The 15,843-nt window shown below is 39.1% G+C and overlaps 1 protein-coding gene across 5 annotated transcripts in view; it reads right to left on the reverse strand.

Moving 5' to 3' along the window:
* The window catches only part of SLCO1A2 (solute carrier organic anion transporter family member 1A2), an 80,492-nt gene that overhangs the window by 47,750 nt on the left and 16,899 nt on the right, over positions 1–15,843 (reverse strand). For 2 of the 5 annotated variants that reach the window (XM_060024402.1, XM_060024404.1), the window contains exons 2-3: positions 4,296–4,485; positions 3,829–4,087 (exon numbers count right to left, since the gene is read on the reverse strand). In XM_060024402.1, the coding sequence (XP_059880385.1) occupies positions 3,829–3,888 (60 nt within the window). In that variant the 5' untranslated portion in view covers positions 3,889–4,087; positions 4,296–4,485. Of the gene's footprint in view, positions 1–3,828; positions 4,088–4,295; positions 4,486–7,464; positions 7,562–15,843 lie in introns of those variants that run through there. The other 3 variants (XM_060024403.1, XM_060024406.1, XM_060024405.1) reach the window with 3 other exon arrangements.

Consider the following 15,843-nt stretch of genomic DNA (forward strand, 5'->3'; position numbering starts at 1 on the left):
TCCTCACCCCTCCATCTTCCAATTTCTCAATCTTGAACCAACCCCACAATTTATAATGCACTTTGTACACTCCCTTCAAGATTATTCACAATCTTTTCTTTTTGTCAGTCTCCAACTCAGCCCCATGCTCTTCTTGACCAGCAAATGATCTCAGCAACTTCACCTTCAAATCTACCCCTCCTTACCCCTCCAATTTCCCTCCCATCTTAAAAGGATGTATCCCTCCTCCTGTATAAGAAACTCCCTCCAGCCATGGTCTGGAATCCATTCTTCCCATTGCTGAAATCCTGATTCATCAATTGTTGACCCCCTCCTCTATTTTCATCCTCATACTCTTTACTCTCTCTCTCCCCACTAACTTATAAATATATCCAAGACATTTCTGTCCTAAAAATCTTCCCTCATCCCTGATGGTAGCTCCAGCTACCATCAAGCTGTTTGGAAGAATAGTCTAGATTCATTGCCTACATGAACCTTCCACTCACTCTTCAGTCTAGCCTCTCTTGAAGCTACTCTATAAGTCATAAACAACTTCCTGATTTTCAAATCCAATAGGTACTTCTCAGTCCTCAGCTAACTTGATATCTCCGAGTCATTTAAGATCATTAATCATTCTTTTCTTCCTGAAATTCCCTGCCCTCCCCCCATGCATACCTATATCTCCACCTATCTCTAGACTCTTTCTATCTGGTCTTCTCTTCTCAGGCTTTTGTCTCATACCTTCCACTTTTTGCTATATACGCTCTTCCTAGGAAATCTCACTTATTCCCATGGCTTTAACTACCACCCAGATGCTGAAATCTCTCAAATGTATACAAAGTTTATCTTAGACAACTGCAATCATTTCTTAGTCTCCTCTAGTCTTTCCCACCTCCAATCTCCCTTCCACCTCCTGCCACCACTAATTTGGAGCTTCATAAATGTTTGTCAAACAGATGAATAAAATGCGTATTTAGCATGTGACTCCACTTCTTGAAACTGTTTAGTGGCTTCCCATAAACAAAAATCCATACTTCTTAGATGGCAAATAAAACCTCGTATATACCTTGTTATCATCCCTTGCCGCTTGTCCCTAAACATAATGTTCTATTTATAGTTCTTTTAATTCACCATGCCACTTTACATCTCTTTTACAGGTGGTCCTCCACTTGCAATGTTTTTCTTCACCTGTGCATCTGATAAATATATGCTCAGTATTTAAAACTCAACTCTATCATTATTTCTATCGTGGAGTCTTCCTTGTCTTTCTACTTCCCAGGTAGCCTTGGCCACTCACTCCCTATCTCCCCACGCTGCTGTGCGCCTGCCTCTATTACAGCCCTCAGCACAGTGCACTTTATTTTTTTTTAAGGACTTTATTTATTTATCTGTTTGGCCGTGCCACGTGACATGCGGGATCTTAGTTCCCTGACCGGGGATTGAACCCTTGACCCTGAAGTAGAAGCCCGGAGTCCTAACCACTGGACTGCCAGGGAATTCCCCACAGTGCACGTTATTTATGTGTTTGGATGCCTATAACCTTCTCCCTCACTATACTGTGAACAACTCGATGATAGCATCCATATATTATTTACCTTCGTATCTTTGGGGTCTAATAAATGCCTCACAAACAGTAGGCATCCAGTACAAGTTTACTGAATGAATGACAGAATCAGTATTCAAAAACATCTTGAAGAAGTAGTCGCTGCTGAAAGTAAGCTGAATATAAGATGAAATTCAATAGGATTAAATACAACTAAGCCAAAAGTTATCGGCACCAATTAGTTTGGGGAAATCTGAATAGAAATGTATGTGGAAAAGACCTGGGAAATTTAAATATCAAGCTCAATATGAGTCAAAATTCATATCGTGGGGCTTCCCTGGTGGCGCAGTGGTTGAGAGTCCGCCTGCCGATGCAGGGGACACGGGTTCGTGCCCCGGTCTGGGAAGATCCCACATGCGGCGGAGCGGCTGGGCCCGTGAGCCATGGCCGCTGAGCCTGCGCGTCCGGAGCCTGTGCTCCGCAACGGGAGAGGCCACAGCAGTGAGAGGCCCGCGTACCGCAAAAAAAAAAAAAATTCATATCGTTACATAACTGCCAAGATAGTATAACTATATCTCTAGCTATTTATCCTTTTATATTAAATACCAGTTGTAGAAATTCTGTCTCTCATCACAATGTAAATCTTTTCAGAGCACATTGTTGAGAGTAAACAATTTTCACATGGTTTTATAATTCAGATTTTATATTTAAAAGCAAGCAAGGCCTATCAAATAAAGTACAAATCATGTTTGAGAGAATAATTTCTTTTATTTAACACTTTAAGAAAGGAAACGAGATAAATCATGATCCCAGTGCTTTTCCTGAAACATTTAGATGGGCTTCCTAACCTGTATGGTTTTCTTCATAGAGTGAAAGCAACCAGTGGCTATTGTGACTCATGTCTAGTGCAAAATAACCTCTATATTTATAAAGCTAGTCCTACCAGCTTTTAATAATGTCCCAGAGTTTGAAGCAAATTTGTTGAAGACAGTCCTTTGATACCTTCTAAAAATGTTGCTTAATGAGCATATGTCTAAGGTCAGAGAAACAGAGAAACCCGGCTAATTATGAAGCAATTGTCTCTTACTTTTACCTGATAAACTTGTGCTTGCAGTATTTTGCTATCTCATTTCAGATCAATATCTAGTCCTGCCAAACTCCAGTCATAAAAAATTAAGGACCAATTGTTTATAAATAATACTTGACCTTTATCCACAAATGCTATTATTAATAATAGCTAATATTTATTGAATGTTTACAATATTCCAGTCATTGTTTGAAGGATGTAAAAAGAAAAACATTCTATGAGATGAGTACTGTTGTTACCCCTTTCAGATGAGAAAACTGAGCCACAAGGAGGTTAAGCAACCTCTCTGAGGTCACACAGCAAGTCAGTAGTTGAACTCGACATAAACCAAGCCTGGGCCTCAGTCCTTATTTTTAACCCCTCAATGTTAGGAGATGGACATGAGAATTAGGAATAATTTAAGGGGATTTTAAAAATATATAATTAACAGAGCATTTCAGGCAAAAGTAATTTTCTAGCTCTATATCATGATTCTCCCCTTTCCAGTACATGTGTAGATCTTTCCTACACATGTATAAAGAGAAAACAAACTTTTGATAGGAAGGAAACTGGTGGCAGTGTCATAGTTTGGAAACCACTTGCAGGCACTAGCTGTGGAATCAAGACAATTATCCAGATTCCTTGGTTTAAAATAAATTTAAATTTTGTTTGAAGGCAAAACAGCTTTGAGGCTACGCAAAAAGAATTTGCTCTGAAATAGTCAAGAATACCAGAAACCGCTAACAAAATGGGCATTTTTCTTATAAAGAATGATTGGTATGTTGCCAGAGCTTGAAGTAAACATTTGTTTTAGTGGGTCATTGTGAAGGCATCACTGAATACAGATCAACAAAGCATTTCTGTCCAGTGAACCGTTTTCCAGGAGAGACCTCCATACTCCTCTGACTTAGAAGCCCCAGAAGGGTGAACATTAAATTGGCCTTTAATCCAGGAAATTAAATCCTACTGTCATATAATGTGTACTTGAAAGTGTTTAAGATCCTGTCTTCCATTTAAATCCCTCAACATTATTTCTGCTGAAATTGCCTGAATCAATAATCCTATTTAGACACACCCTCAGTTACAAACCACCTTCATTAAAGCAAGAACTTATCAATATATCAGGTAGTATGACATTATTATTAGATTAATACATGAAGATATAAGCAACTTTACAAGGTCTCGGTTTAAAAATATATATATGGTACATACACATATATCCACACAAAGCAGTCCATACCTTCAACTTGGAAAGACATCTTATTCTATGAGTTTCAATTCTTTTCTCAGTTTCTCCCATGTTGCTCTTCTGAGTGTTCCAAGGTATTTATGCTTTAAATCTTGATATTTCTTAGTTCTATTCTTTTAAGAAGACAAAAATCTATTAAATTGCTGGCAAAGTCATAAAGCGTCATTCTTTTGAAGAAAACACTGAATCTGAATAACAGAATCAGAATCCATTGTGTTACAAAAATACCTAGGAAGCTTCTGATTCATATCTAGAAAACAATGACGTTAAAAAAGATTTAGTTGTTAATTTTCCATTGAAAAAGTTACATCAAATCACTGTAGTAACTCTTTAGTGAAATTAAAGATTAGAACAATTTGTTATGATCCCCTTGCAAAATAGTGCCCACGTGGTTAAAACAAAGCTTTTCATTTCTTTAGCCAAAGCAAATAAAACTAAAGTGAGTTCCTTGGACTTACATGAAAATGCTGCTTTTAGGAACACACAGACTTTGATTTTGTTTGTACTAATAATCTGCTTTAGCAAGGCTACAAAGGCTCAAAAATCTCTATTTGGCCAGGCTCCCTCTTCAAGTTCTTTGTGTTCCAAGACTTCCCTGGAGTCTCAGGAAGCGAAACGCTTTCTGGGGCACTGCTGATTCACGGAAACCTGGGGAGACATGGAATTTTAATCATGGAAATCGCTTAAGTAAAAATAACAAATAATTCTATGATCTGGAAAAGAATCCTGCAAGTTAAGAAGTGAGGTTTCAGAGAAGATCAAACATAGAAGTGGAAACCTATATGTATACATATATAATAAATACAGATATATGTGTGTCTATGTGTATATATAATATATAGGTACACATTTTTATATGTAAAATGTCTTATATCTAAAACAAAAAGATGATTTAAACTCTATTAAATTCTACTAACCCTTTGTCAAAGATTTTGTCTATTCGTTTCTTGAAATTAGGGCAATATTTTGTACTAATACCAAAGTATTTCACTCTGACTATATTTAATCTAGTAAATCTACTTCCAGTTGCCAGATGCTATCTTAACAGTATCCCCAGGGTTAATTGATTAAAATCCTCTGAACAATATCCATTTAACAATATCCCAAATGGCACTAATTTTTAAAACCTGAATCCCACTCCCCTATACACATTAAGGAAATAGCCACTGAACAATTATGTATGAGCTTAATTCTCTTTACTCATTGTTTTATGAAGACAACAAATATCTACCCGAAGTCTACTATATGCCAGTCATTGTGCTAAGCACAGGATTTCAGCAGTGAACAAGACAGACAAGTTGTCCTACAGACAATATAAACTAGGTAGAGAAGTATAAGGCTCTGTGAAAGGTACTTGGACCCAGATCCCCAGGAAATTATACTTTTATTGGGAAAGGTAAAACTTTTCAATAAACACATTGGAATAGAACTGGACAGTGTATGATCAAATACAAATTGTTTGGTATGTAAGTGGTGAAAAAATCCATAGGTCATAAGTGAAAATTATGAGAGACCACTCTTGGCAATTCTGAATGACAATACAAATGAACTCAAGCTGAAATCCCTCCCATAAAATTCCAAGTCACCTTAAGTATAGTGCAAGTACATAACACTAGTTTTAGAAAAACCCATAGAATAGGATAATTTTTCAAGAGTGGAAACTGCTATTTTTTGGTCTTCATCTATAATACCTCTGGTTTTATCATAAACCTCTCAACTGCTCTCAGTTTTTCCTTCTCATACATTTAGAACTCAATCTCTCTCCCTTATGTTTTTTTCTTCCCCCGCTCCTGCCTGCTTATATTTCAATATATTAGAGCTCAATATAGCTACCCAGTCAAGATAAGAGAGGGAGATAACATATTCCTCTTGGTATCAAAGTTGTCTTCACTCATCTTAGTGGCTAAAAACATCCCTATTCACCTAAGTGTCCATCATCGGATGAATGGATAAAGAAGATGTGGCACATATATACAATGGAATATTACTCAGCCGTAAAAAGAAACGAAATTGAGCTATTTGTAATGAGGTGGATGGGCCTAGAGTCTGTCATACATAGTGAAGGAAGTCAGAAAGAGAAAGACAAATACCGTATGCTAACACATATATATGGAATTTAAGAAAAAAAAATGTCATGAAGAACCTAGGAGTAAGACAGGAATAAAGACACAGACCTACTAGAGAATGGACTTGAGGATATGAAGAAGGCGAAGGGTAAGCTGTGACAAAGTGAGAGAGTGGCACGGACATATATACACTACCAAACGTACAATAGATAGCTAGTGGGAAGCAGCCGCATAGCACAGGGAGATCAGCTCGGTGCTTTGTGACCACGTAGAAGGGTGGGTTAGGGAGGGTGGGAGGGAGGGAGACGCAAGAGGGAAGAGATATGGGAGCGTATGTATATATATATAACTGATTCACTCTGTTATGAAGCAGAAACTAACACACCATTGTAAAGCAATTATACTCCAATAAAGATGTAAAAAAAAAAAATCCCTATTCTAAATGCCTATTTTTCCTATATACCTGAGGAGGCATAGAAGTTGGAGTTGGTAACACAGAAAATCACCACATCAGGGAATTCTGTTTTTCCTTCTATGCATTGTGATATTGTGCAGGTTTTATCATCATGTCTCAAAGGTTTGTTTCAAAATGTGTTTCCAGCCCTGAAAGAAGTTTTTAAACAGTTGTCTTTTCACTGTAGTGTTTAAAGCTAAGCACTTGGAAAGAATTAAATGCGATTCAATTAACACTAAACTTTCCTTAATTTGCCAACTTATACAGTGAAAACATTTTAGCTTTTCAGATACTTTTGAAAAATTTTAGCGGAGTAAAATAAATAAATGAATGAATAAGATCTATTCTTTTTTACTTAAAATTTCTAAATTCCAATAGTTAATGTCACAATCATTACTGAGCACTTTGGCCCCAAATCAGCGAATGCACACGTTGTTTCTTCATATTCTCAACGCCGCGCTAGTGTCAGCTTTGTGAACAGTCCCCTTTTGTCAGCACAGCTTTGTTTACACGGTGACTTCTGCTCCTGGGATCACAGCATCACCGACAATCTCCATCAGTCATCACTGCTAATGAAAACGACTTGCTGCAGATTTATGAAGCAGAGAATCAGTTTATTTCTCTAACTCCTTCTCGACATTCAGATGGGAGCAGGTAATTCTTCAGCACAAATGTAGTTGGGTTTCTTCCATGTCTACTGGTCACGACTCTGCTTTTTGTGTTTGTTTTTATTTTTGTTTTAATTGTGGTAAAAGCACATTACAGAATTGTTCACTCCCTGCACACTTTTGGTTAGTGGATTTCTAGAACTTTTTCATCTTGCATGACTGAAACTCTACACCCATGCAACAGCAACACTCTGGGGTTTTTGACACCCCTTGGTTTCCAGTCCTTAATGACGTGACTCAACGACAAGAGAATACAATTTTTTATCAAACAAATAAACGGTCTTCTTGTGTTCTTTCCCCAGTATTAAATACATAGACATAGCTTTTATGATTATAAATCACCTGGGAAAATGCCTACATTTAATTTTATATTAATCTCTCCTATTGAATTAACAAAATAAAGGCTTTACTTTATCATGGCAAAACTAGTAGTACATACATGAAGATGATTTAGGAGAACATCCTTTCCCTGGGAAAAAAGACAGGGTCACGCCAGCAAAGATCTTATGAAAACTGTTTATTTCCAGAATCTTCAAATGGCTCCTAGCTCTGCAAGAAGAGAACAGCCTCTTGGTGGTATCCAGCTGAAATAATTTCAACCAATACCAAACCAAGCAAGTATGTGCCAAAGAAGCACGTGGAGAATTAACAATGACTCTTTGTATGACGCCTACCAAATTATTTTGCTTCTATTAGTTACTTTTCATCAGAAATCAAAGAATAAGACATGGATTCTGCAAATCAGCCTTACAAATATAGGTATTATTTTAAGTCCAAGCTCAGAGGAGTTACTAGAAATGCATCACTCTGGTAAAACTAAGGGAGAAACTTAACTGGGCCATAGACTCATGCATATGATTTTACCGTGCAAAGCAAAGTATGGAACACACAGAAACACAAGTGAAAACCATCATCAGCAATCCAGCAATAAAAATACCTACCCAGGTACTTTGGAAAATTACTGGCTCGTGCTGGATAATAAACCAAGACATGGAAAAGTAAAGCTAAAACCTGACTTCTAAGTCTTTAGGAGAGCTAGTTGTGAATATCATCAGGGTTACATCTCATGCCAAGTAACTCTAGAGAATGATTAGGTAATTATGGGAATAGCCAATGTTTTCCACATTGGCAATTTAAACCATTTCATATTTCAGATTATTATCCCAATTTCTCTTCCTTTTGCCTGAATAGGCGTAGTTTGAGATACAAAAACTTGTTTCTTCATTTAATTATGGCAAGAAAATACAGAACTCCTCTTTTTTCTCATAGAGATAAGACTTCACCTGTTTATGAAGTTCCTCTAATAACTGGAAATCCAATAAGATGTTAGATTTTTTTCCAACCCAATTATTTATATATTTGTTCCTTCATACTAATGGAAGCAGCTAGATGTAGACAAAAGGTCAGACTTTAAAGCCCAGTTAGCTTGGGTTTAATTCTAGTTTAGTTGTGAATTGTTTAAACTCTGACCCTATTTTCCCTTACCTATGATGTTGGAATATTTATGCCTACCTTGCAAGATTGTTATGAAGACTGAGTTATAAATTTTACATAAGACCCCTAGCATGCTTGCTGGAATGAAATAGTCGCTCTGTAAATGACAGTGATTATTATTCATTCATTCCACAAATATTTATTAAGGCTCTACTACATTCCAAGCACAGTAGTTGGTGCTAAGACTACAAAGATGAATAACATATGTGCTCGCTCTCAAGCAGTCTCACAAGCTAATGGGAGAGAGAGACAATTAAAGGATAATAATAGCTGCTTCGTGCCATCATGCAGACAATTTGAACTAAGTAATAAAAATAAGCAATTCATGAAAAGTATTCATTTGGACATTCACTTGGAATATCATTTCGATACAGCATAGTAGTTTAAGGACTTGGGCTTCGCAAGGAGGCACTACTGGTTTGAAAGCCTGTGGTTTTTTTTCCGTTTTTTTTTTTGTTGTTGTTGTTTTTTGCGGTACGCAGGCCTCTCACTGTTGTGGCCTCTCCCGTTGCGGAGCACAGGCTCTGGACACGCAGGCTCAGCGGCCATGGCTCACGGACCCAGCCGCTCCGCCGCATGTGGGATCTTCCCAGACCGGGGCACGAACCCGTAACCCCTGCATCGGCAGGCGGACTCTCAACCACTGCGCCACCAGGGAAGTCCTGAAAGCCTGTTTTTAAACTAGTTGTGTGATTCTGTACAAGTCACTTAATCTACCCATACAATGAATATAATCTCTACCTTTACATAAATCAAGGTTCAGACAAGAAAACAGAACCCATGACAGGTAGTTCAATAGAGGATTTAATTACGGGAAACTAGTTCTAAAGGCATCGGAAGAGTTAAAAAGCCAAACTGGGCAGACGGTGGACAACGCAGAGATTTATGTCAGTGGCAAGTCTCTCTCACTCCTGTGAATGTATCAGAAAGGGAAAAGGGCTGAGTTGCAGGAGCTCGAGCCACTGCCAGAGGCACCACTTAATGCATGGAGCTGGAGAAATGCCTTTTCCCCTCTACAACCCCAGTCTCACACCAATACCTCCCACTGACAACCTAACTGGAAATCAGGGAAGCTGGAAATTTTAATTTTCTGAAGTCAGTCCCATGGAGGACAGAAAGGATCAGAGGGCCCAATACAAGTGACCACGACAACAACAATCAGTTGCAATAAAATTAAATAAGATAATACATAAGAAGTGTGTAATATGATGCTAGCCACAATCAACATTCAGTGAAGGGTACCTATTGATGTTACTGATATTATACCTTCAATCCTTAATGCTCTTTTTATTCTCAGTAATAGAAGATTCAGGAGATTTAACTAGTTTTGCATAATTGGCCAGCTCTTGACATTGCATATGCAGACCCTGCAATCTCTATGTGATACCAAATAAGATTTTGTCATCAAATCAACTGATTTTTAACTGGTCAGATATATTAACCAACTGCTTTCGCATCAGGTAAAACACAGCCATTGTCACCAATTATTAACTTACCAAGGTATATCTAGCTTTCTTATTTAAGTTATATGTGGGGAAAATGTCCAAAGAAATTCGAGATACATAGTCTCAATTACCACTAAGTGCTTTGTTAAAATGCTTCAACAAGCAGAGTAAAAACAGTACATTAAAGTCAGAAGGAAAACTTTTCCATGGTGGGAGGAGAAAAAGGGAAAAGGATAATATTATTATTCCTCATTCTTATTATTTCCTTCTATATAGATGGAATTCCATGAGCATGACACGTCCTTCCTTTCCATACCCTCACTCACTCCATGTGGAGAATTCTGGCTGACGTGGGGAGGTTGATCTATTTGGAGGTTAACTGTAAGAAAGCCTGCTTGCCAGCAGAAATAAGGCACATTCCCTCACATCAGCTTGTCAGTGCTAGAAGTGATGTTTTGGAATCTGTGTGTCATACGTGTCTCTTATTTTTCAATTGATTCACAGTTAGGATGGGGGAGCACTGGTACTTATTGGTATTTATTGATTGGACACTCTCAAAGACTCCAACATACAAGAAAAGCACGTAGACGCAGATTGTCCTAAAGGGCTATGACCAGATTAGAAAAACACAAACCCTAATATATTACATAAAATGTGACACCATTTTTGTAAAACTATATATAACTGGAGATAATAATACAACATATACACATTATATACTACTTGCTATAGTCCAGACACAGTTTTAGAAGCTTTAGAGTTGCCAATTCATTTAGTTATCATAAAACCTTATGACAACATTTCCCCAAAGAAGATATACAGATTGCCAACAAACACATGAAAGAATGCTCAACATCATTAATCATTAGAGAAATGCAAATCAAAACTACAATGAGGGCTTCCGGGAAAATGGCGGAAGAGTAAGATGCGGAGATCACCTTCCTCCCCACAGATACACCAGAAATACATCTATGTGAGGAACAACTCCTACAGAACACCTACTGAACGCTGGTAGAAGACCTCAGACTTCCCAAAAGGCAAGAAACACCCCAAGTACCTGGGTAGGGCAAAAGAAAAAAGAATAAACAGAGACAAAAGAATAGGGACGGGACCTGCACCAGTGGGAGGGAGCTGTGGAGGAGGAAACGTTTCCACACACTAGGAAGCCCCTTCGCGGGCGGAGACTGCGGGTGGCGGAGGGGGAAAGCTTAGGGCCTCGGAGGAGAGCGCAGCAACAGGGGTGCGGAGGACAAAGCGGAGAGATTCCCGCACAGAGAATCAGGGCCGACAGGCACTCACCAGCCCGAGAGGCTTGTCTGCTCACCCGCCGGGGGCGGGCGGGGCTGGGAGCTGAGGCTCGGGCTTCGGTCGCAGCGCTGGGAGAGGACTGGGGTTGGCGGCGTGAACACAGCCTGCAGGGGATTAGTGCGCCACGGCTAGCCGGGAGGGAGTCCGGGAAAAGTCTGGACCTGCCGAAGAGGCAAGAGACTTTTTCTTCCCTCTTTGTTTCCTGGTGCGCGAAGAGAGGGGATTAAGAGCGCTGCTTAAAGGAGCTCCAGAGACAGGCGCGAGCCGCGGCTAAAAGCGCGGACCCCAGAGGCAGGCGGGAGACGCTAAGGCTGCTGCTGCCGCCACCAAGAAGCCTGTGGGCGAGCACAGGTCACTATCCACACCCCCCTTCCGGGAGCCTGTGCAGCCCGCCACTGCCAGGGTCCCGCTATCCAGGGACAACTTCCCCGGGAGAACGCACGACGCGCCTCAGGCTGGTGCAACGTCACGCCGGCGTCCGCCGCCGCAGGCCCACCCCGCACTCCGTGCCCCTCCCTCCTCCACGGCCTGAGTGAGCCAGAGCCCCCGAATCAGCGGCTCCTTTAACCCCATCCCGTCTGAGTGAAGAACAGACGCCCTCCGGTGACCTACACGCAGAGGCGGGGCCAAATCCAAAGCTGAGCTCCTGGGAGCTGTGAGAACAAAGAAGAGAAAGGGAAATCTCTCCCAGCAGCTTCAGAAGCAGCAGATTAAAGCTCCACAATCAACTTGATGTACCTGCCTCTGTGGAATACATGAATAGACAACGAATCATCCCAAATTAAGGAGGTGGACTTCGAGAGCAAGATCTATGATTTTTTCCCCTTTTCCTCTTTTTGTGAGTGTGTATGTGTATGCTTATATGTGAGATTTTGTCTGTATAGCTTTGCTTCCACCATTTGTCCTAGGGCTCCATCCATCCGTGTTTTTTTTCTCTTAATAATTATTTTTTTATTTTAATAACTTTATTATATTTTATCTTATTTTATTTTACTTTATCTTCTTTCTTTTTTTCCTTCCTTCCTCCTTCCTTCCTCCCTCCCTCCCTCCTTTCTTTCTTTCTTTCTTTCTACTTCTACTAATTCTTTCTACTTTTTCTCCCTTTTATTCTGAGCCGTGTGGATGAAAGGCTCTTGGTGCTGCAGCCAGGAGTCAGTGCTGTGCCTCTGAGGTGGGAGAGCCAACTTCAGGACACTGGTCCACAAGAGACCTCCCACCTCCACATAATATCAAACAGCGAAAATCTCCCAGAGATCTCCATCTCAACACCAGCACCCAGCTTCACTCAACGACCAGCAAGCTACAGTGCTGAACATCCTATGCCAAACAACTAGCAAAACAGGAACACAACCCCACCCATTAGCAGAGAGGCTGCCTAAAATAATAATAAGTCCACAGACACCCCAAAACACACCACCAGACGTGGACTTGCCCACCAGAAAGACAAGATCCAGCCTCATCCACCAGAACACAGGCACTAGTCCCCTCCACCAGGAAGCCTACACAACCCACTGAACCAACCTTAGCCACTGGGGACAGACACCAAAAACAATGGGAGCTATGAACCTGCAGCCTGCAAAAAGGAGACCCCAAACACAGTAAGATAAGCAAAATGAGAAGATAGAAAAACACACAGCAGATGAAGGAGCAAGATAAAAACCCACCAGACCTAACAAATGAAGACGAAATAGGCAGTTTACCTGAAAAAGAATTCAGAATAATGATAGTCAAGATGATCCAAAATCTTGGAAATAGAATAGACAAAATGCAAGAAACATTTAACAAGGACCTAGGAGAACTAAAGATGAAACAAAAAACTATGAACAACACAATAAATGAAATGAAAAATACTCTAGATGGGATCAATAGCAGAATAACTGAGGCAGAAGAACGGATAAGTGACCTGGAAGATAAAATAGTGGAAATAACTACTGCAGAGCAGAATAAAGAAAAAAGAATGAAAGGAACTGAGGACAGTCTCAGAGACCTCTGGGACAACATTAAACACACCAACATTCGAATTATAGGGGTTCCAGAATAAGAAGAGAAAAAGAAAGGGACTGAAAAAATATTTGAAGAGATTATAGTTGAAAACTTCCCTAATATGGGACAGGAAATGGTTAATCAAGTCCAGAAACCACAGAGAGTCCCATACAGGATAAATCCAAGGAGAAATACGCCAAGACACATATTAATCAAACTGTCAAAAATTAAATACAAAGAAAACATATTAAAAGCAGCAAGGGAAAAACAACAAATAACACACAAGGGAATCCCCATAAGGTTAACAGCTGATCTTTCAGCAGAAACTCTGCAAGCCAGAGGGGACTGGCAGGACATATTTAAAGTGATGAAGGAGAAAAACCTGCAACCAAGATTACTCTACTCAGCAAGGGTCTCATTCAGATTTGATGGAGAAATTAAAACCTTTACAGACAAGCGAAAGCTGAGAGAGTTCAGCACCACCAAACCAGCTCTACAACAACTGCTAAAGTGACTTCTCTGGGCAAGAAACACAAGAGAAGGAAAAGACCTACAATAATGAACCCAAAACAATTAAGAAAATGGGAATAGGAACATACATATCGATAATTACCTTAAATGTAAATGGACTAAATGCTCCCACCAAAAGACACAGATTGGCTGAATGGATACAAAAACAAGACCCATATATTTGCTGTCTACAAGAGACCCACTTCAGACCTAGAGACACATACAGACTGAAAGTGAGGGGATGGAAAAAGATATTTCATGCAAATGGAAACCAAAAGAAAGCTGGAGTAGCAATTCTCATATCAGACAAAATAGACTTTAAAATAAAGATTATTAGAAGAGACAAAGAAGGACACTACATAATGATCAAGGGATTGATCCAAGAAGAAAATATAACAATTGTAAATATTTATGCACCCAACGTAGGAGCACCTCAATACATAAGGCAAATACTAACAGCCATAAAAGGGGAAATTGACAGTAACACATTCATAGTAGGGGACTTTAACACCCCACTTTCACCAATGGACAGATCATCCAAAATGAAAATAAATAAGGAAACACAAGCTTTAAATGATACATTAAACAAGATGGACTTAATTGATATTTATTGGACATTCCATCCAAAAACAACAGAATACACATTTTTCTCTAGTGCTCATGGAACATTCTCCAGGATAGATCATATCTTGGGTCACAAATCAAGCCTTGGTAAATTTAAGACAATTGAAATTGTATCAAGTATCTTTTCCGACCACAATGCTATGAGACTAGATATCAATTACAGGAAAAGATCTGTAAAAAATACAAACACATGGAGGCTAAACAATACACTACTTAATAACGAAGTGATCACTGAAGAAATCAAAGAGGAAATTAAAAAATACCTAGAAACAAATGACAATGGAGACACGATGACCCAAAATCTATGGGATGCAGCAAAAGCAGTTCTAAGAGGAAAGTTTATAGCAATACAATCCTACCTTAAGAAACAGGAAACCTCTCGAATAAACAACCTAACCTTGCACCTAAAGCAATTAGAGAAAGAAGAACAAAAAAACCCCAAAGTTAGCAGAAGGAAAGAAATCATAAAAATCAGATCAGAAATAAATGAAAAACAAATGAAGGAAACGATAGCAAAGATCAATAAAACTAAAAGCTGGTTCTTTGAGAAGATAAACAAAATTGATAAACCATTAGCCAGACTCATCAAGAAAAAAAGGGAGAAGACTCAAATCAATAGAATTAGAAATGAAAAAGGAGAAGTAACAACTGACACTGCAGAAATACAAAAGATCATGAGAGATTACTACAAGCAAATCTATGCCAATAAAATGGACAACCTGGAAGAAATGGACAAATTCTTAGAAATGCACAACCTGCCAAGACTGAATCAGGAAGAAATAGAAAATATGAACAACTTTCTTATCTGTTTTTTTTTTTCCCTTGGTTCTCTAATTATTTTGCTTTCACTAAGAACCTTTGTCAGTCTCCTCTTTCTTTCCCTTCTCTTTGATTAGTTGGACTTTAATTTAGCAAAACAGCCTGAGGCATCTGTAACTTTCCTGACCAGAGCCACTGACTGTGAGAGCCGGGAAGCATCCAGAGTTGCTACTCAGAACTTCCCAACTGGCTCCGTGTGCTTCCAGCCATAAGGGTATCAATTCTCATTTCTACTTTGGTATTAGTAAATAAAACACTTGTTTAAATTATATAAAGGGAACAGTTTGGAGCTCTGAATAAATATCAAGTGAGATGCTCAGGTCTAGTGTTAATCAGATGAGTGAGTGAAGGACTAGCCTCTCCTCCATTTACCACTCAGCTGAGTACCGTTTGTCAGCATGTTGGTTTCGAATATTAGACAATTTTAAACTCTCTTTATTTTTGGTCATACACTGTTTTATTTATACCTCTAATAGACCATTGGATAAAGACAGAAAGCATGAAAAGCACTGATGTTAAAATCTAACCTAATAAGGAGCATAAAGAAAATAATGTTATAAATGTCCCTCAAGAGTACGTTCATCTGATCAGTAAGTTTCATTCCTCTATTTAAAAATTTTTTGGCCCCATGGCAT

This window comes from Delphinus delphis, chromosome 11 (genome assembly GCF_949987515.2).
Source record: "Delphinus delphis chromosome 11, mDelDel1.2, whole genome shotgun sequence".
NCBI classification, from domain to species: Eukaryota; Metazoa; Chordata; class Mammalia; order Artiodactyla; family Delphinidae; genus Delphinus; species Delphinus delphis.